Source organism: Aquila chrysaetos, chromosome 6 (assembly GCF_900496995.4).
Source record: "Aquila chrysaetos chrysaetos chromosome 6, bAquChr1.4, whole genome shotgun sequence".
Taxonomy (NCBI): domain Eukaryota; kingdom Metazoa; phylum Chordata; class Aves; order Accipitriformes; family Accipitridae; genus Aquila; species Aquila chrysaetos.
The window spans coordinates 23,225,113-23,246,243 of NC_044009.1; the positions used below are offsets into that span (position 1 = coordinate 23,225,113).

Sequence of the window (21,131 nt, forward strand, 5' to 3'; positions counted from 1 at the left end):
CACACATGCGCAATCTCTCCTCACTCACCTTGCCAAGTGAAAGCTGCAAGCATTTCTTCATTTTGGTTAATATTCTTGTTATGTTGTGCCATGTCCCTTTACTCACACATACAAGGTAGTTCTAAGGACAGACTTTTTGTAATTCAGGGTTTCTTATGCCACCACAGCTGAAGCGGAAAATATTCTTCCACCTCACTGGAAACACTGCCAGTGGGAACTCAGCTGGTCATTGCATAAACCTTCTAATTGGCAGCAGCAGCCATAAAAAGAGGAGGAGCACAAGTGCAATAACTGTTGCATTGTTTTATTTTTTTTTACCTTGGATGTCAACTACAAATTCACTCAAACCATGAGTTTAGCATTCTCTTTAAGAAAAAGTTATAAAAATGTTTCCATACATATATATGGAGGGGGAGACATATATAAAAAACCCAGGTTACACTTCAAGAGTGTCATTGTCACATTTATTCCCAATTCCGGTCAACAGAAAAAGATACAAATTTCACCTAACAAGCTATTCAGCAATGATTATAACTAGATCTTGATTTACAGCTGTATTTGCCTGGGACCTTCTCAGTATCTCCCTTTAAGTTACTAGGCTCAAAAAAGCTAGTATGATGACTACTACATTCAATCTCTTTGGACATTTTCTAAGAGAAACATAAACTGCATTTATCTTGAGTTTATATGACTCAACAGTTATGACAGTGGTCTTAAATGATAGAATTAGTTTTGTATGTTGTGCCTAACAGTTATCTCTTGACTTAATGTCAGTCATTGTTACAGCTCATTTTTGAGAGTGTCAAGAAAACACCTATGGCAACTATTTTCACAGGACACATTCTATAGTTAAAAAGAACTTCTCACTGGGTGAAAGAGGAAGACACCACCTTCTGTAGTACCTTGACCTCCAAATAATACATGACTACCTTCGTTAAAACATTGTTGATAAAACCCCTCCCTCTCACTGCAGTTTGGAAATGCAGGCTCACACTGACTGAAGGTCCTTCTCTGAGCTCTGTGCTTCACCACACTGGAACTGCAGGTGTTGACTGGAGAGCTCCAGCCGAGCCACCTTTGATGTAAAGTTCCTTCCACCACTGACAGACTCCAATCCCTCCTCTTTGTAACTAAAACTTAGAGGCAAGTTCACACCCCACTGACTATACAACTGCTTTCAGTGAACTACAAAAGTGTTCACTCAGCTGAAAAATCATTTATGCTTGCAATATTATTATCAGAAACAGACCGAGCAATAAACATTAAGCAGCTTTCCAAACACTTTCCACAGTTAAAGGGAGTTCTAAGCCTGCAAGTTCAATTGATAACAAGATTGCTTTAAATTGTCGAGTACTGCATTCTTAGGAGGTAATATTTTACTTTTACTTACTCATTTGCTATACACCCTGGGTGGAGGCTTAAAGCACAAACAACAACAACAAAACCCTTTCAGAAGTGGCACGTACGAAGAAGACGTAATCATTACAGATTGTATATAAATACCAAGTTCACTCTCCCAAGTGGTTTGTTCCAATAGTTCCAATATATGGAGGAACCAGGACTTCCCCATTTCTCTAAAGTGATTACAATGCATTCTCTTTTCACGTGAAAACACTTGAAACTACGGGCAAGTAAGTGTTCAGTTCTTCTATACATTTGATTTTTAACATATTAAAGGTTTCTTCATGTGATTGGAAGCTGTGCATTTTCTTTCTTATGATCTGCTAGGTTTAAGGATAAGTTACTTAGTATTTTCAAAACTGGAAGGCAGGGATCAACACCGATCTAGTACCCACCTATCTGGCATTCACACCATTTCTATCTCCAGATGAAACCATATCATTAACAGCATTTCAAAAGCCACACTGACACAAAACATCAGGGCAAACATCAACAGAAGAACCACAGCATCATTCATGTTCCTGAAAACAGAGCTGCTGCATACTCCATGCCTCTCACATTACATCTAATCTAATGCAATTCTAGGTTCCTGCCTCTTTTTCACTATCAGTTGTTCCAACTCTTATTTCTACGTGAAATCTAATGATCAGGCAGCCACGGGACATGCTAGGTCAGCCTTTAGAAGTGCAGTGCTGAACTATAAGCACTTCCCCCAAACTCAGCTTTTTCTTCCACCTGTCCAAAGTTTTCTAGACTTGAACACTTTATAGTATTAATAATATTAATTTTATGTTCACAGTTTTCTCTTCAATAAATGAAAATAAAAAAGAAAAAGAAAAAAAAAAAAGCCTAGGCCCAGATATACTCACTCATGTAACGGAAGGGTTCCTCATCACGAACTGGAGAAGTGATTTCAGGAAGATGGCCACGGCAGGCAGGGGGCTGAATCCAGTCTTGATTTTCATACAGATACAGAGAATCCACTCGTAACTTGTAATCTGGCAACTGTTCTTCTAGCATGCTCACCAACTCTACCTCAGGAAGGTCCTCACTGGAGCAGACATCTGAAAGTGAGTAAATGCCAGTAATAGTACATTACTATTAAATATGACATATATTTAACATTGCTAACATTGCTAATATAAATTCTATATACTGTAAAACATTTTATAAACCTTTAATAGATTTGAAAAGAATTATTCTGTACTGGACAAATTACCACAATACTTACTGAATCAGTACTTGATTTACACTGTAATATTTGTAAGCTCCTCACCCACAACTGACTCCACAACTTCCTGGAAAGCTGGTCTAGCCATGATTCTCTCTGACTTCTTGAATATGATGTATGTAATGAGTTTCAGTTTCTATCTCTTCATTGAGCTAAAACACAGACCTACATTTTACCAGCTATTGATTTTGTAAGGTTTCATTGGCTTTAGCATAGTTACACTTCCCTTTTCTGAAGGAAATTCACATTTTTCTTGTTCTTCTGTTTATCCTTTTTTTTTTTGGTAATGAACATAGGTGTAAATAATCTTAAAGTAACTATAAAAATCAACTGAATACTGCCTTGAAATCAGGGAACAAATATAAAATTCCATTATCATCCATACAGAATCACGCTCTGAGAAACATGATCCTCAAAATCCTGGAAAGGAAGGTTTTTTTTCCTGTGTCTGCCCCCCCTACCCCCCATCTCTTCATAATTACTACAAAAAAAAAAAAAGGAACATTAATTCTAAGTTGCTAAAATACTGCATATCAAAGGTATATGATTATTATCTTTCCAACATTTCCACTAAAGATGAATATTATCTTCAGTATCTTTCAATGGAAAAATGTCAATGTTGATTATTGACACCAAGAATTTTACAAACAACATTTTACAGTGGAAGCTGATTTTACAAGCTACTTAAGAGGACTCACCATTTTTATCCATTTGCAATATCAGATAAGCAATACAATGAATGCGAAACTTCAGGTTGTCTTCAGGTTGGTGTTCTATAACATGTTAGATACATTCAGGATTTGTAACAGTTAATTCTTCAACTTACCAGAGACAGTCTCCAAGACCCCGTGATCAAAATTCATGAGTCCTTTCTTCACAGTTCACTTCTTTGGAAATAGCATTCTGTAGTCAGGTTGTGCACCATCCCTTTGTTGCTTTGGTAGATGACTTTGGTTTAGAGAGAGAGTAACTGAGAGCCATCAAGCCACCAAGACATTAACAAATCTGGCATCAACTCACTTCTGTAGACTGGTTCATACTCCAGACCTATTGCCATCTTAGGACATGCTTATTTCATCTGGGCTACTACTGATAAGTAGAAGTATCTATAGGATATTTCATGTAAGCTTCACAAGCTTCTCAGCTCATCCATCATCTAGAAATAAAGAGAATGCCAAAGTTTCAAACAAGACAGGGAAATTAATGTGACTTTGTCTCTTTCAGTCTGAGTCACCTTCCTGTACTATCATTTAACTAAAAAAAAAACTAAACCAAAAAACAAAGAAAACCCCCAAACATTTTAATCCTCAGTTTACACATTACATGTAAAATGTAGCATTAAAAATATGTCTTTTCCCTGCAGACATAACATCTCACCTTGAGCATCGACTTTGTCAATTACCTATTTGTCTATACCATTCCTCCTCTTCCATATAATATTTAGTGTATGACAGGTTCATTCACTGAAATGAGGCATTTCCCTTTTACTCTAAAGGACAGCAGCTCCAACTAAACAGAAATTTTCTTCAGGCTACTAAATTAATTTAAAGTGATGGATTCTAAAGGCAGGACTTCAAAACTATCATTCTTAGCATTTTGATTGTTAAAAAAAAAGTTTTATAGGACTGTTTGCTTTAATCTCTTCCCCTTTAGACTCATTTAAACCAGAAATGAAGTTACCATGACTAAATGAGATAACCTATCAGGACAGTTTAATAAAGTAAAAATTCTGCTGTTCCCTTGCCAAGACCAAAGAATGATCTTCCATGTAAAACACAAGAGTAGTCCTAGATGACAGGAAAATATAAAATGAAAGAGAACAAAAGTCCTCCTACACTCAATAAACACAAAATTCTCTTGAAATCTTACATTGATTTCAATTTTGCTCTTAACAGTTTCCCTAAGATCTCCCATCACCGAGCACAACAGTCTCAGGTTTTTCTTGCTGTCTGTAGCAACCTCTCACTTGACAAGATCAAAGTGGACAGTGCAGGAGCTTTTTAAAGAAAGCCTGGAGCCTGCCAGTTCATCTGCTTGTGGACTTTGGCAGGAGATCAAAAAAGAACTTTCTTCCATTAAGGTCAGCTCACACTTGGGAGCAGTATCTTCTTGCTTTGTCATTTACTTCTTTATATATGTACTTCATTTACCAGTTTTATTATCCATATTAGACACTTACTAAAAACAGCAAGACAGACTTCAGAAATATTTGCTATCTGAATGTATAGCTGCTTCTAACACTAGTTTGTGATTTTTTTCAAGAGGCTGTTTTTTAAATGGATTGCTGAAAAGCATAAACTACATACACACACAAATATCTAAAACAACTCAATACAGCAGAAGACAACACTTAAGTCTGCTGTAGATTCACACAGCCAAGATGATTTTATCACTGTAGTCACCATAGAGCGAGACAAAATTCAGTGGCATAGGACAGTTTCTTCACAACTCTGATTGAATCTTCTTCCATTGAGTTTTAGTAATGTAAAAATGAACGCTACTTCCTCTCAAGGTTGGATTTAATCTCTCTTCTATGTAGTGCAAAGCAGAAACACTATTTGTTGCGGGTCAATCTCAGGTCAGCCAAAGAGGGGAAAAAAAAAGAAAAAGAAAAACATCATTTGGCTCAAAGTTTCTAGAGCATCAGGCCAACATGAAGCTATTGAATTGAAAGGGCAACCTCATTTGTAAAACCTTTGAGAAGTTTGCTAGATAAGCAAACACAATAAAAATTAATGCTCACATTTCCAATGCTTCTCGTAGGTTTAGTTTAGTGTGCCATGGGGCAACTTCTCTGGAAATTCAACCGGCTAATGCACTGTGCAGTACCACCCTGAAAGTGACTCCATGACCCTTTTACTCTGCAGCTATGAAACTATTTCCTAAGTGCAGATTCCTTCTGCAAGTTACAACTATAATTAAATACATTTGGATAAAACCTATAAAATTTACAACATGGCTTTAAAATACATGACCGTGCTGTAAAAAGACAGTCTAGAAATTAAAACTGTTAAATCACGCTGAAAGACATGTCCAAAACAGAAGCCAGAAAACTTTCTCAGGTGTTATTTTTAATCTTTATTTATAAAGATTACTTCCACTGTCAATTTATTATATTCATTCCACACAGTTATACTTCTTATCAGTTTTGTCCCCCTACTCCCTCATATGCCAGTTTCCCATTGATGTTTGAGTCTTTTACAAATAGGTTAACTGAACATGGAAAAACCAAGGAGAATTCAAATAGTGGAGAACGGCCTATATGCAGGAGTGGTGCTCTCAGGAGGCTTTCTTCAAGGAAGGCTCAAGAGAACCGGAAGTATCAGACAACGTTTTATATATGTACATACATACATATCTATCTCAATCTGTGTATTTCTGTGCTCTCTAAATTAAATTTGACTCCATGATGTGTTTTACATTTCAACTACCATGCAGCTTGGAACAGTAAGCTAAAACCAGCAGTACCTATAGCACACCTAAGAAAAAGACATTGTGTAGAAGTGAGAACTAGTCCTAGGCCTTTCGCATCTACCCCAAAGAATCCAAGTTGCTCTGAGGTTTGCTAGATCATCTATGCATGGGAAATGGAAAAGAAACTCAAAAGGCAATGCTGGAGCCCATTCATACCAAGAAGTACTTTAAAAAGCGTGGAGGACTATCACTTATGACCCAAGCAACAACAGTCTTAGTGTTCACCAACATTATAAAAAGACCTGACAAAACTCCCAATGAAAACTACAAAAATTAAAGCATAGCCAACAAAAAAATAAGAAGGGCTAGAAAAACACGTTAAAAGCATTATGAGAAATACACATCAACTGTCTACTAAATGGTAAGATGTCATAACGTATAGGTTAAAAAAAGAAAAACTAGAAGAATAGGAATCACATATTTCATTAAAACACTGATATTTCAACACATTATTTGATCTTAGTAGCAAAGAGACAAAAATGAGTTCTCCTGACCACATGATCAGAGATTTTATTAATTTTTCCTTCAATGAGTCGCAAGATGTCAGTCAAGATTAACTTGCAAAAGCAGTATTGAGTAAAGCCTTTGAAAAGTTGAAATAGCTATAAAATATTTTAAATTGTCTTCTCTTTATAACTACCGCTTTGAACAATTCAAGATAGATGCAAAAAGACAGTTGTTCAATCTTATTTCAGAATGTAATTCTGAAGACATTCTAGCACTAGAGAAGTCTAATTCACATTTGAATTATCAGAAAGGTGAGATGAATTGCTTTTACAAGTTTATGAGTTGTTTTTTTATGAGTTCTACAGGTTTATCAGTTGCTGGAAACCGTAGACAAACAAATGGGTTAATTTCTTTGTACATAAAAAGTTAAAAACATATCCAAAATATTGGCATCTATTTTGACAGCCATCCAAACTCAAACATAAATATCCTGTTATTCCTGCTGTTTTCCATTTGTTGAGAGCAGTTGACTCCTCACAAGCACTTGGAAAGACTAAACTAGATCTGCTCCTCTGTACAATTACAGGATACAAGACATCAGGCCACAATTAACACAAACAAAATTTCAACAACAAAGAAGATTCTAACTTGATTAAGAGAAAAGGCAACATCCATTTTCCAAAAGAAAGCCAACTGAATGAGTCAATTATTCTGGGATGCTGAATTTACTGCTATGTAAATATGCAGTTAAAAAACCCATTGTATCAAGTCATTAACAGAGTACTTTTTCCATTACTAAAATTGGAATGGCATCAAGCCAACTAATAACAATAAACATATTTTGCATTTCAAGGTTAATGAAACAGTTCTTATAGCAAACATGACCACGCTGAATTGCTGCCAAAACATTCCTGGGACTAGTGCTCAGGGGCAGAGGCCAAATCCTTCAACACTATATAGTATGAAATGAAGGACAAAGGACTATATACTGAAAAACAAATCTGTGTCAACATGAACTTTGTCTATCACATTTAACACTTCCTCCATGCCTAACACCTGTTCTTTTCAGCCATTACTATCCCTACAGAAACCTACTTAGTGCTTGCGTTTCTCTCATGTAAAGAAAAAAAAAATCATTTACAAAAATACACCAACACAATCCTAATAATAATAATCATAAGCAAACCTGCAACAGACCTTCAACTATAAATAATACGGTATAAAAAAGGAACTGTAAGAAAACGAAACAAAACCAAACCACACACATCTCCTGGATGGTTTTTAATTTGGGATGGGGATAAGGACTCAGTGGGGAAGCTGGAGAAAACCTCTTAGAGGATGATGAATATCATTGAGGTCATGAAGCTGGCCACAACAGTTCCCTCATCCTTCTTATCCAGAGTTATGCCAAGCCAGACTCACTGTTTCTCCTTTTCAGTCATCTGTAATAATCCGTATTCTCCATAAGTGGAAAAACTACCTGTTAAGTACATGTATATATGCTTTATGTATTTGTATATATGTATACTGTTGAATACTACAGTTTGATAGAAAGATTACTTTTTTTAAGTCCTACATGCTTGGAGACTGTCTATACCACCCTTAGCACACAGTGTAAAAATAGCATATACTTAACTGAAGTCTAATTTCATCTGAAACTATGAATACTACCTAGATGAAATACCCATATCAAGTTTTATCAATTCCTAATTACTTTCCATAAATGCACAATCATAACATTACTATGTGTACACATTATTTCTTGCAGATTTTCTTCTTTCAGAAGAAAAAAGTCTACCTGCAAGAAATAATGTATACATGTAGTAATGTTATGATCACAGGGGAAACAATCTCTTTTTCAGAGAAAAAAGGAACTGTCATGATCCCGTATCTGTTGCTTAGAGAGTACAAAAATGTGATACATGCTCTTGAGGCAAGTGCTGTGCTAGTATTTCACTATAAAAGTTGTTAGAGGCTTCTTTTAAAATTGAAGCTTGTTCTCTATAAAGTATACTTGAAGTGAACTTAAATAACATTTAAGTTACCTGAAATCACTAATTCTTTCAGTTGATGCATAGCTGAATTCACTCAAGGAAGTGGTTTAAGTTTCTTAATATATACCTCACCCAGTGCTCAGCATTTTAACAGATACGATTCTGTATTTATTAGAATAAACCAGACTGATCTATATGACTCAATCACCAGCGTATCACTAGCAATCTAACTAAATAAAAGGATGTCATTTCTTTTGTAACAATCTCCGTGAAAATGCTATTTTTGTGTCGTCTTGGAAAACTAACCAATGAATCACGTTTTTCCTTCCTGAAAGACAGCCCTCCAACTGCACAATATTCATCCCAGCAAGCCCTCTATTACAGGCAAACCACTATCAGAAAAGTCTGTCATCTTCCACTCTACTTTTTAAGTCATATTTTCAGATACTCATAACAGAAATTTGATAAATAGATACAGTTCTAATAGATGACACCATCACTAGAGAGTTGACGAATTTCAGGTATTGGAAATTGATTTTTTTTTTTCAATTTAGCTTCAGTGCTAAACTGTCATTAAAAAGAAGTCTACCTACTTTTACTCAGAAACACATCTTTTGAAAGATAACAAGTATCTGAAAGCAAACCTAAAATTGACTATGTTGCCTTGTAATGTATGAAAAGTTATTTACTAGTATGTTAAGTATCTGCATCAGACTCTCACAACCAGTCAACAGTAACTCTGAAACGTAACCAAAAAAAAAAGCACGTATGCAACAGCCTGTAGTGGAAGATTGCATTAAAAAAATAAAAACACAAAGATGCGACTCCACATAGCACTTTTGCACTAGGATGGCTGACAGAATAAAAGACATTTACTGACAGATACTACAGTTCAATCAGCTAATCAGAATGTAACAATGCGATTAAAAACCGGATAGAAACCAAAATCTCCTTGCCCTCAAATCCATGCGTAAGCAGGACCACAACTAAAACGTCATCAAGCTTTGCCTTCTAAGAGCGGTGAGAGAAACGTCCAAGGAGAGCCCACACCATTATGGGTACTGCCAACGCAGGAAGGAACTCTGGCGCACGCTGAAGGTCACAGCAGCCACCACGCCTGCAGTCGCAGCCACCATTCGCAGCCAGAGTCTAGCATCTGACTGCAACCTAAGCACATTTATTGGACGGGTAAAGCTTAACACAGCATCTATCTACATTACCACCGCGAAAACAGTTCTGTCAGCTGCAACACCAGAAAGGAAGAGGAATTCTTTATTTGCCTCCCCTCCCCGGAGGGCACGCTGCACAGGACAGCACAGCTTCCCCAGCGCCGCAGGGCCGGCCGGCCCAGGACACTGCCTCACACTCGGACGCCCTCCTCCCTCGCCGCCAACCGCATGGAAGCCGCCGGATGCCCACCGCGGCCCGCCGTACCTCGGCAGCCTGCGCCAGGCACAGCGGGCGCCCCAGCAGAGCCTGGCTGGTGCCGCGGCTCAGCGGGGAACGGCCCGGAGGGAGAGGGGAGGGAGGGCGCGGCCCTGAAGGGGTTAACGCGAGGGGACAAAGAGGGGGGAGCTCGCTAAATTGCCCCTGAGGCGACAGAGCCACCCCGAATCGGCGCCGAGCACCTCTTACCCGCCCCGCGCTTCCTCCGGCGCTCCTCCTCCCCGCCGCCGCCCGAGGCCGACGGGCGACAGCCCCGCGTGTAATCAAGCGGCGACTGAGGAAGGACCCCGATGGCTTCCGCCCGGCTCCCGCCCCAGAACTACAGCCCCCGGCTCACCGCGCGGCGCGGAGGGGCCGCCGGCGCAAACGACAAGCCCCACAATGCGCCGGGCCGCCTGCTGCGGGCGGCCCCCGCCACCCCCTGCGGCTCCGCAGGGGCTGGGAGCGGAGCGGGGCGGGGTTCCGGGCTGGCGGCTCGGCTCGGCGGCCGCGCCGGTCCCAGACCCTGACCTCAGGCGGCGGCGGCGGGTAGGAGCGGGTGCTGCCGCCCTGCGGGGCTTCCCGGCCGCGCCGGGGACGCCAGGGCTCCGGGCCGGCCGCGCCCTCAGCCCCGCTGCGGGGGAAGCCGGGCGGGCCGGGGAGGGGGGAGCGGCGCACGCCGAGCTCGGGAGGCGGCCGTGGGGAGCGGCGCCGGGGCCGCCGCGCTGGCAGGGGCGCAGCCCTGTCCCGGCCGCCGCGGGGGCCCGGAGGGAGGCGGGGGCGCCGTTAAACCGCCGCCTGGCGCGGGAGGAGGCGGGGGCGCCGAGGTACGAGTTTAACGGAGCAAGTGAGCAGCTCTCCCGGGAGAGCCTGCGGGGCGTCGTTTTCTCACGTTCCGTTACTTTTGTCACGGGCGGATCGTTTAACTGGAGACAGACGATCGAGAGCCGCCCGAGTCACGCCGGACGCTGAAGTAGGAGCGGCGGCCCCCCCTCAGCAGAACCAGAGTAACGTGCGCTCGCCGTACCTGGGCTTTGGGCTCCAGAGCCTCCGCGCTGCCCCGCCTCACAGGCACGTTTTTCTGTTTTTCTTTCTCCCCTGCGTTGCTCGGTGCATCTGGAGTTTTGGCCAAACTGGGATGAATGTCTCAGTTCAGCTGTGCAATGCTGTCACTATCCGCAGTACAAAAACAAGCCTGCAATACAGAAAGAAGAATGTGGAAACAGGGAAAAGGCTTATGTAGGGACATGATCCAAAACCGTATTGAAAATGGAAACGATGTTAAACTGCATAAGAAAAATAAAAATCTTACATTTGTAATGTTATTTGAACAAATGTAGATCATGGACATTTCTGTTGGCTGGCTATACCCCTTTGAACAAATTCTACAATTATTTGACGTTAGTGTATCATAGTTATTAAGACTTTATTCTTCAGCTTAGCTTTTGTGGTTTCATATTCCAAGCAACAGAATAAGTTATCTTGTATAATGGAATGAGGTATCTTCTTTCCAGGTAGGAGAAGGATGCTGTAGCCACAACAGTGCCGGCCAGTATCTTAAAGCACCTGTTTTGGTTTTTTTTTTTCCTACTCTGCCACAGAATTCCTCAGTGAAGTTGGGTAAGTCAAGCCCTGATGCTCTGAAGGTGCCCAGTACCTACTAAGTATCTCCTTTTGTCTATTTCTTTACTTCGAGCAGATTTTCAGGGTAAAAATATTAAGGATTAGGAGTGGCTTGGATATTTGGCAGTGGATGGGGTGGTGGGAGCTTTTTAGCTTTTCAAGAGAGTTGCCTTGATTAAATAGCATACATGATTTAAATGCAGGATATAATCAAGCTTAGCTCCTTGATAAACAAAATGATCAGTTTCTGATATAGTAATTCACCTTTTTAAAGTTAACTTGCAAGCAATAATTACATATTAACATAGAACTACCTCCTGTAGCTGACTTTACGTCAGCCACCAAGCAGGATTCATCATGGTAGAAGACTTGCTTGTAGCTAAAATAAATTAGCTAGTCCCACTCTACACTTCAGAAGTTTTGATATGCTTATTAGACATAGTCATCTCTGTCTCTTCACTGCCTAAGCTTTCAAAGCATCAGACATAAAGTAAGTCTGCTGGAGGAGTTTCAGAGTGGCTACTCTGATCTATGAGGGAGTTTGAATGCTAATTCTGTAGCCTAAGTAAAGTGAAAATTATCTGAGTTGGCTCCCCTCCTTTTTTTTTTTTTTTTTAAACCCTCAAATCCCTTACAAGAGTATTTCCTCTCTCACTTGTGAAATGTAAAGTGCAATTGCTTCTGGCTTGCTTCTTTTGTGAGCTAGTTCAGCTGCACACAGCTGAGCCGAGATCTGACTAGCACAGCTGTGCTCCTTTAAAACAACAGACAATTCTTTTCCTACAGACTGCCAGGGATTCATGAATCTGTTCGTTTTTACTTTCTGCACTTAGGCGGTTAACTTGCAATTAAATTGTTTGTTCAGAAATGGTAATAAGATCTCTAAACCCATGAATCAAAAATGAAAACTTGAGTTGGAATGTATATTGCATATCCTCAGTATGGAGTTTTAAATCCATATGCTGCTTAAAGGCTCAATAGAAGCAGGCTTTCCCAGAGCTGTAGTTCTGGGTTTTTGTGTGTGTGTTAAGCAAGAGGAATGCCTCACAGTTGTGATTAAAGAGACTTATATTTATCGCAGGTTTATGTACAATCTTACATTGCTACTTTAATTTTCTAGGATAAATGGGTGTATATGACTTTTCCCCTGATCTAAAGCGGTTCCATGTCTTGTTTGGTAAGTTTGTATTTAAAAATCTTTGGCAGTTGTACCTTGTTACCCAGTCATACCTTAATGTGAAAAAGTTCTGGTGAAATGTCTTGCTTGAGGGGATTTCCACAGTGCTGAGATGTTTAAACTTTGCTGTATCAACTATCAGTGAAGGAGACTATTGAGTATCTCTTCTCTCTAGGTCTGCCATGTATGTGCTCTATGCTGTTTCTTAACCTCTTGCTTGACTGACTTGTAGCAGAAAACTTTCTGAAATCCTGCTTACAGGGGCTACTTTTGATGTTTTCCCACTGCCATGCGTAATAAATGGCAGCAACTCCACTAACATTCACTTGTTTCTGTTCTCAAGGACTGTTCCTGTATTCTGCGTACGCCAGTTGAATCAATCAGACCAGAAGAGCTATCTCAGAGCAGCGTCCATGAATGCCTGGTAAGGAGAAAATAGAAACATTAGCTGGCAATGTTAAATACGAAGTTGGTACATATTAAAAATAATCTCATTAGGGGGTACTTCTTAAAATGATAACAGCAAAAATAACCAGAGTACTTTGGGGCTTTCACTTTGGAAGAAGACTATAGGTAACTAAGTGTTAGTCTTAATCTTGTACCAGTTTAAAAAGAAAACACACACACACAAAAAACAACCCCAGTAGCTCATAAAATTCTCAGTGTAATGGTAAAAGCACCAGCTTGAATGTTCTGACTTGAGTACCTGATCTTAGCATTCTAATTAATTATATTTCTGTGTTAAATTTTAAATAAGTAAATGTTTAAAAATTATATAGTCATTTTGAGAACTGTTTTTCCTCACTGTTAGGCTGATCCTGATCTAGCCTGGATTCCCCCATCCACAGGAAGGAATGAAATGGTATTTTGCTCTTCTAATGTCTCTCACTATGAACTCCAGCTGGAAATAGGTAACATAAGTGTACCTTAAAATATTTCTTGTTCCTGCAGATGCATGCTGTCAATAGGTTATTGCTAACTGCAGTAAATACTAAGTTTAGAAAATGTATTATCAGCTGACTAGAACTATTCTTGTGTCTCCTTAGTTGAGAAAAGTGCAGAACATTGCTCATGTTTCTGTAATCACTTATTTTAAGATATAAGACAAATCAACAATTACCTGAATTTTTCTCTTGATGTTTGTGCATGTCAGTTTTCTAAATCTGTGGTATGTGGACAATAAATGCACCATTAAGTAACATCATGTCTTGTCACTTGGCTGAGTTGATTGTTTTAAGGATGGCTGCCCTGAATCCTACTGTGCATGCATATGTTTATGTGAATATGCATGCTAAAGGTGTTGTTCATTTAGATGTGTAATTGATACTGGCAAATGTTTAAAGACTTCTAGTTGTTCTAAAAACAGCAGAGCCATGCTTTAACTAATTTCCTGGATATATTTTGCTGCAACTACTTAAGTTCTTGGCATTCTTAAAGAAAAGGTCATGCTGCTATCAATTGCAATTGTAGAACTGTAAAATTATCTCTAAATATGAAGGCAATCATGTGGTGGATTATTATATTCTCCAATGTTAAGGTAGCCACTTCTGGTTTCAGGTAGGAGGTTCAACAACTTAACTTCAGTCTACCTTGCACGGCATACGCCTACAGGCATGCAAGTTGCTGTAAGGATCACAGACCTAGAAAATTGCTCTGAAGAGCATTTGAAAGCCTTACAGGTAAAGCAACAGCATTTCTGCACAAGTCTGATGAAGATAGTGATGAATACATATGAGGTTACTAAACAGAGGTAGCCTTTGTGTTTGTACTGGGTCATTTCAGTCAAGTTTTTCCTCCAAAGGAGTAGAATATAAACACAAAGCATGTGTAAATTTGAGAGTTGCTTTCTGAAGAAAACTGTTGATGAGTGTTTTAAATACTTATGTAATTGTACAACTTTTTGTTTGAAACATGTTCTGTAGTATGTATTTAACATCAAAACTTCGGACTACGAGCAAACTAGGTCTACTTCAGACAAATGCAATTATAGGCAAGTTATTTACATTTCTATTGCAGGCTATACACATTACCTGCAACTATGTATAAATGCACATAGGGAACAGTTCTTTCTATTGATTAAATGCTCTTAGTAAGGCTGTTGTCTTGTGGTTAACACATCCACTTTCATTTAATTCCATAGAATGAGGTGGTTTTATCCCACTTTTTCCAGCATCCCAATGTAATGACGCTTTGGACAGTGTTTACAGCTGGTAGTTGGCTTTGGGTTATCTCCCCATTCATGGCTTATGGTAAGAACTGTTAACTGCAATTTTGGAATAGGAAAAAGGGCTGATACAATTTGGACCACATGGTCCATGAGAGGTTTTTCTTTAAGCATCTCCTGTCTTGTAGAAAAAACAAACTTTCACAAACCATTTGTTTAGAGAAGTCTTCTGTACATAATCTTCAGCGAAGACTGGTATTTGAACTGCATTAAATTGTACTTAGTCCTAACACCCACCACGTGAGAAATGGTAACTGGGAGATGTATTTGACTTTATACAACTTTGAATTTTGCCAACAGAAAACTTGTCTAGATTGAATACAGGCTTTGCATAGACTTTGAATTAACAGAAGCATGACTTGAGTGTGACCTTTGCATGATGGATGCATCGGTTGCATCCATGTAACTGTTCTTGATGTACCATAGTCAATATAAAGATGAGAATACCGTTCTTGATTAATGTATACAATGAAGCAAGCATAGACAGGTAATTTAGCAAGTTTTGTTAGGCTTAGCTAGGTTTTTTTTTTTACTTCCAGGTTCGGCTAGACACCTGCTGAAGACTTACTTTCCTGAAGGAATGAGTGAAGCTTTAATAGGGAACATTCTGTTTGGTGCAATCAGAGGATTAAATTACATGCACCAGAATGGCTACATTCACAGGTAGGAGAATGTCAATAGGTAAGAATCAGATTACAGCATCCAGTTTATTAAGAATTTAGTTTCACTTCAAAACTCTTTTTCAGCTTAAGTGTTGCCTCCTTCCTTTTTCTACATACCTTCTTATGTCAGACAGTGCAGAAGCATTTTTTCTTCAATAATACAGCAGAACCAAGTTTGTAGAAGCTTAACAAGAACAGTATTCATGTATTGTTTGAAGCCAGTTGTTACAGGGATTATACATCTGTCTTTGTCTCTTTGAAGGAGAGAATCAGAGTTGCAGAAAGGGCTTCCTTACTTTATACCCTTTGCAGGGAAAGAGGGCCCCTCTCCAATTTCTGGCAGTTTTTTCTTGCTGATCATCTCTCCTCTTTCTTGGGGTTGTATTAAAAAGACAACTCATACTGAGTGAAGAACTTTCATGAAAGTAATTGGCTAAATAGAACTGCACGCTAAAGTCTTACTATAAGTTAATGAAATATGAAAGCTTTTCTACTCTAGTAGTGCTTAGAGTAATTCTTATAACTAAAATTTACTACTTTATGTTACAGGAATATTAAAGCTAGCCACATTCTGATTTCAGGGGATGGGCTGGTTTCTCTCTCTGGCTTAAACAACCTCTACAGTTTAGTTAACAATGGACAAAAGTCAAAGGTGGTATATGATTTCCCCCAGTTTAGTACGTCCGTGCTTCCTTGGCTGAGTCCTGAACTACTGAGACAGGTTAGTATAAATTACACTTCGTTTTTCCTGTTCAAAGTTACTGGAAGTACTCAACTTCTAACTTAAGTCTGGTTGTAGAAGTGCAATGGAAGCTGTTGAACTGCAACTTTTAAAAAGACATAGATGTACTGAATTCGTAATTCTCCTAAAGAGAACTGGTTTTAAAGCTGTTGGTAAGGTGCTGCTGTATTAAAGTCTCTTTACCTGACCTTCCTGGAAACTACTGCAGATCCTAAAATTTGTCTTCAGTACAGTCATCAGATTTGTGAACAAAGCCTGAGGCTTCACAATTTAATTACCTCAATCCTGTGTAGATTACAGACACTTGTATTTTTGTTGGCACTGCTCAATGGCATCAGTGATCCAGTAGAGTTTTCTTTCTCTTACAGGATTTGTCTGGGTATAACATGAAGTCTGATATTTACAGTGTGGGAATTACAGCATGTGAATTAGCCAACGGACATGTTCCATTTCAGGATATGCCTCGCACTCAGGTATGATGCTAAACTCTATTTCTACTTCAAAACACTCTCAGTGTTTTTTGTTTTACTCAGAGAAACCAATGCTATTACTGCTGAAATGGGGGCTGCTTTTTGATATGCATGCTTCTTTCTAGACCAAATAATCCTTCCATTCCTGGAGTTTCACAGCTTAGCCTGAATAGGTCTGGATAGGTGTTGAACTCTTACACTGCTATTCCTTTCTACTAGATGCTGCTGCAAAAGCTGAAAGGTCCCACATACTGTCCTTGGCATATAAATACCTTTCCCCTTGGGGAATCCAGGATGAAGAATTCCCGATCAGGTGTTGATTCTGGAATTGGTGAGAGCATGACACGCACAATGACCAGTGAAAGACTACAAATTCCCTTTTCCAAAACGTTTTCACCTGCTTTCCACAACTTGGTAGAACTTTGCTTGCAGCAGGACCCTGAGAAAAGGTAACCTTCTGGTGAAAACTAATTTTCTGTCACTTCAGTCTAAGGCCAAGTATAGCCCACAATTTAGGATACAGTAATTAGTTGAATACTGTTAAAGTCAGAATTTCAAACCAGAAGTACTATGCAAAACACTACATTTACCTTTGGTTTTGTAATGTAAGAATTATCTTGCCTGATAAAGGAACCATGCTTCTAAAGTTGTTTGACCCCTGAATTTCTTGTAATATGAATATACTTTGTAACAAGTAAAATTAATTTTTAAACATGCACTTTGTCCAAGAAAAAAACAGAAATCTGAAGTATACGTTTTCAATACTGTCTCTTCTGAATGAGGCATTAAATTCCTTGTTAAAACAGAAAAGTGAAAAAGCCTTTAAAAATAGATTTCTTCAGTAGTGCTTTCACTACAAATTGAGGCATAGACTGTAGGAATTCTGTGCTGGTTTTCTTGTGCTTCATATTTGTCCTGTGGATGAAAAACCACGGGGCTTAAATTGATTTGTCAGTCTGGCCCATCTTCCAAAAGCAGTATTGTACTTTCCAAAATATAATTATACTGTTCATTTTATGATCCAGGCCATCAGCAAGCAGTTTGCTTTCGCATACGTTCTTCAAACAGGTGAGTTTACTATATTTTGTTAAGCGACACAGCTATAACCTAAATAAGCCACAAATTATTAGAGTTCGATTACAAAATAATTAAATTAGCTGGAGCCAAAAAACATCCTGTAACAGCATATCTGCTTCAGACTTTTTTTTTTTTTTTTTTAAACAAAATGGTATTGGTAGAGTATAGGAAGCACAAGAGTAATCCACTTCCCCTTTGATAAAGTCTGTTTAACTGAAGTCAGCCTAACTAATAAGAATAATGGTTAATATTCTAATTTAAAGCAGAACTGCATAGCTAATGTAATTGATCTTGAAAGACTAATCCAACTTACTCTAGAGTGAGGAAAGCCAAACCCCTCATCCTGTTATTTTCAATATTGTCACATGCAAGAACGTGGCTCTGATTTCACATGCTTTTAATTAAGTCAGATGCAAGGTTATGTAGACTTTTATGTGCAGCCCTGTTTTAACTTTTCTTCTTTCTAGATAAAAGAACAAACACAGAATTCACTACTGTCTCTATTACCACCTCCTATTCAAAATAACAGATCAGAGTTCTTGGCACTGCCCTCAACAGCAGTCGGGACTGAACTTGGACGTATTACTGCAAATCAAGATGATACAGACTGGGAATTCTAAATAAATAGCAAACAATCATACCTCTCCTGTGCTTCAAAGAAGGAAAATGTGATTTGTATTTGCTGCTTTAGTTTGTATGGTTAAAATACAATTAGACAAGGTATACTTGAAAATGCCATTGAAGTGGCCATATTTTCATTAACTACGTCCTCTGTCGGCATCATGAAGTGCAGCGTGCCTCACTTTCTGACCATAAGGAAGACTGTATATAGAGAATGGCTGAATGCTTATCTCTCTCTTTCAAAATATTTCTTAAGAAGAGAGTTCCTGCTGTAATCTTACTCTATACTGTATTTTCAGCTCATTGCTGCAGTCCATGTGCCTTTCTGAATTCAGGCTTGAGTTTTGTCTGTGACCTTACATAATCAATCTATTTGTCTTTTCATTATCACCCAAATTATTTTAGTAAGGAGAAATCCTCCACTTCCAAGTCTAAATTTGAAACTGCACAAATTAGTTCCTTATGCAAATAAATGTTTCTCTCTTCACACATCCCAAAAGGTATTTTTCTCACTTGATGGGCTGTCATACTTGCCAAAAGTTAGCTATACATCATTTTTCATGCAGTTTCAATACTGCGTGTTTCCCAAAGAAGTTAAGCTACTTGAAAATGTGACTTATATTCTTCCATTTGTCTATATTCTTAGTACAAATTTGTACTTTTGCATCTCCATTTATTGTTGTGTCATTTTAGCAGTTAATCTGAGGACCCCTTACTATGCAAAGTAAGTCTCAAGTTATAGCAGGTACGGGTTAATTTTGAAGAATCATATTAAATAATCTAAAGTTACTGTACATATTTTTATTTATACTCTATTCTTGTTCACCACCAGAGCTTACCAGAATCTAACACTGTTCTCTTAGAAGAACAGGCAACATGCATTAAGCTTCATTGGCACTGCTGCTGGCAAACAAGCCTCTTCTGCAAGGCACAGTTACATTCCCATGGATAGATTCAGCCATAACAAGAACCTAATAAAACCCCCAGGATCCTAGTGAATTTATCTGTTCTAAGTGAGATGAAAAACTGCCTTTCTTCTCCCTACAATTCAGTAAGTTCTCAACTCTTACACTGTACCAGGCAACTCAAGCTGAACAAAAGCAGCTTCTTTTAAAAAAAGCATATTCTCACTGTGTTTTAGTAAAAGTGTCCCAAAGCCACTAGTACTTTACTGATGTAAGTTCTGATTGTAGTAAAAATGTATGGATATTGAATGGATATATTTTAACTTTTCAACATAAAATACATTCCACGTTAAGTCTTCAAGTCTTCCATAGCTGAGCCGGTCTGCAGCAAACCTTGCGAATACTGCTGTTTTGCCAGCAGCTTCACTGCAAAGCCTTGAAGACTAAATGACCAAAATGCAAGCCTGAGACAGACGTAAAATTCTAAACAACCACATTAAAGTATTAACAAAAAAGTTGATTCTACTCATTATGCTGTGAAGAGAGCTCTATATTTCAAAACCTAATACGTGAAACTTAAGATTAAAAGCCTTTCAATAAACTTACCCTATCTGTCTCCATTTATTTCTGTAATTCTTGTACTCTATTTTCATCATAGTCCAGTCATACTAACAGCTTCTTGTTACCGCAGGAAAGGAGTTTTGTATTTATGTCAGTCATTAGGTAAGAAAATAGTTGTCTAAACTAGAAAACTACTGTGATCATAAAAATACTAATAACAATTATATACTCTTAGAGAAAATATTTTCATGTGAACCCCATGTTCTTAATTCTTAACCACTAAAAATTTTGACTTTTCAAATCAAATACACTATATAGCACCTACAAGTAACTTTTGACTAACAGTACATGTAAAAACCAAGCCAAGTAAGTGAGAACACGTGAAGTTGTACATATTTTAATTACAGATCTCTGAATAAACATTAATACTCTTTTTGGAAAAAAAAAAAACAAACTGCAGAAAATTTCAGGTAGCTTAACTGCTAGTATTTGCAAGTTTCTCTTGAAACAACAGTGCCCTGTGCTCTGTATAAAAATGAACTTGGATACTAAGAGCAAAGTCAGTATAAATTGATTTAAACAACCATGTGTTCCAGTTGAGTTACTTTGCTGCTGTCTCTTCCTGTGGAAAAAATTAAAATTACTTATTTCCATATACCGGTCCAGCTTCTGTACTGACATAACTTTTAAAAAGAAAATGAAATACAGTTTCTTAAGTTAAAAAGCTCACAAGTCTTCACTGTTAGAACTATTGCTTTTCAACAACTACAGTATTTTCAAACAAAAGTAATTAAGAGGCACTGTGACTTCTAGTAATTCTTAAAATAACCAGAGATACTTAAAACTAGTTCCTGGATTATGTTTGCTGAAAGGTTTTCTGCAGATTTCTTATTAACCATGAGACTTTCTATTAAGGAATAATGCAAAATAAGAAATACCAGTTAACGTAAAAGAAATATATAATCATCATATTGTTAAGGAGGTTTCAACTACCTGTCATGGAAAAGAACTTCTTGGAAACAGCTGTGTTCTACTGAAAATCTGAAGGTTTTGCATACAGTTAGTGTTTTCAAAATCTGAGATTCATGATCTGCATT

General features: G+C 38.4%; 2 protein-coding genes across 13 annotated transcripts in view; one reads left to right on the forward strand and one right to left on the reverse strand.

Annotated features, from left to right (window-relative positions):
- The window catches only part of TRAK2 (trafficking kinesin protein 2), a 26,836-nt gene extending 16,540 nt beyond the window's left edge, over positions 1–10,296 (reverse strand). For 5 of the 7 annotated variants that reach the window (XR_003923816.2, XR_003923815.2, XM_030016915.2 and 2 more), the window contains exons 1-3: positions 10,183–10,296; positions 3,459–3,788; positions 2,271–2,465 (exon numbers count right to left, since the gene is read on the reverse strand). Coding sequence is in view for 5 of the 7 variants with exons in the window: in XM_030016915.2 (XP_029872775.1) it covers positions 2,271–2,465; positions 3,459–3,495 (232 nt within the window). In the remaining 2 variants the exon portion in view is untranslated. Of the gene's footprint in view, positions 1–2,270; positions 2,466–3,458; positions 3,789–5,034; positions 9,298–9,597; positions 9,714–10,182 lie in introns of those variants that run through there. The other 2 variants (XM_030016913.2, XM_030016912.2) reach the window with 2 other exon arrangements.
- STRADB (STE20 related adaptor beta) lies at positions 9,628–20,078 on the forward strand. Of its 6 annotated transcripts, none has more exons than XM_041124366.1 (13): positions 9,628–9,735; positions 11,487–11,592; positions 12,716–12,772; positions 13,116–13,196; positions 13,584–13,683; positions 14,330–14,451; positions 14,913–15,021; positions 15,536–15,659; positions 16,208–16,379; positions 16,769–16,873; positions 17,090–17,319; positions 17,896–17,938; positions 18,415–20,078. In XM_041124366.1, the coding sequence occupies exons 3-13, from the start codon at positions 12,761–12,763 to the stop codon at positions 18,565–18,567; spliced, it is 1,251 nt and encodes a 416-aa protein (XP_040980300.1). In that variant the 5' UTR covers positions 9,628–9,735; positions 11,487–11,592; positions 12,716–12,760; the 3' UTR covers positions 18,568–20,078. The 6 variants fall into 6 exon arrangements, with proteins under 6 accessions (XP_040980300.1, XP_029872784.1, XP_029872783.1 ...); XM_030016924.2 differs by lacking the exon at positions 9,628–9,735 and adding an exon at positions 10,418–10,521; XM_030016923.2 differs by lacking the exon at positions 9,628–9,735 and adding an exon at positions 10,728–10,799.
- The last annotated feature ends 1,053 nt before the right edge of the window (positions 20,079–21,131 follow it).

Coding starts and splice junctions, on each gene's coding strand:
- STRADB (XM_041124366.1), top strand. Junction 14,452..14,912: donor AGCATTTGAAAGCCTTACAG/GTAAAGCAACAG, acceptor TTAATTCCATAG/AATGAGGTGGTTTTATCCCA. Junction 17,320..17,895: donor CAGCAGGACCCTGAGAAAAG/GTAACCTTCTGG, acceptor TTTATGATCCAG/GCCATCAGCAAGCAGTTTGC.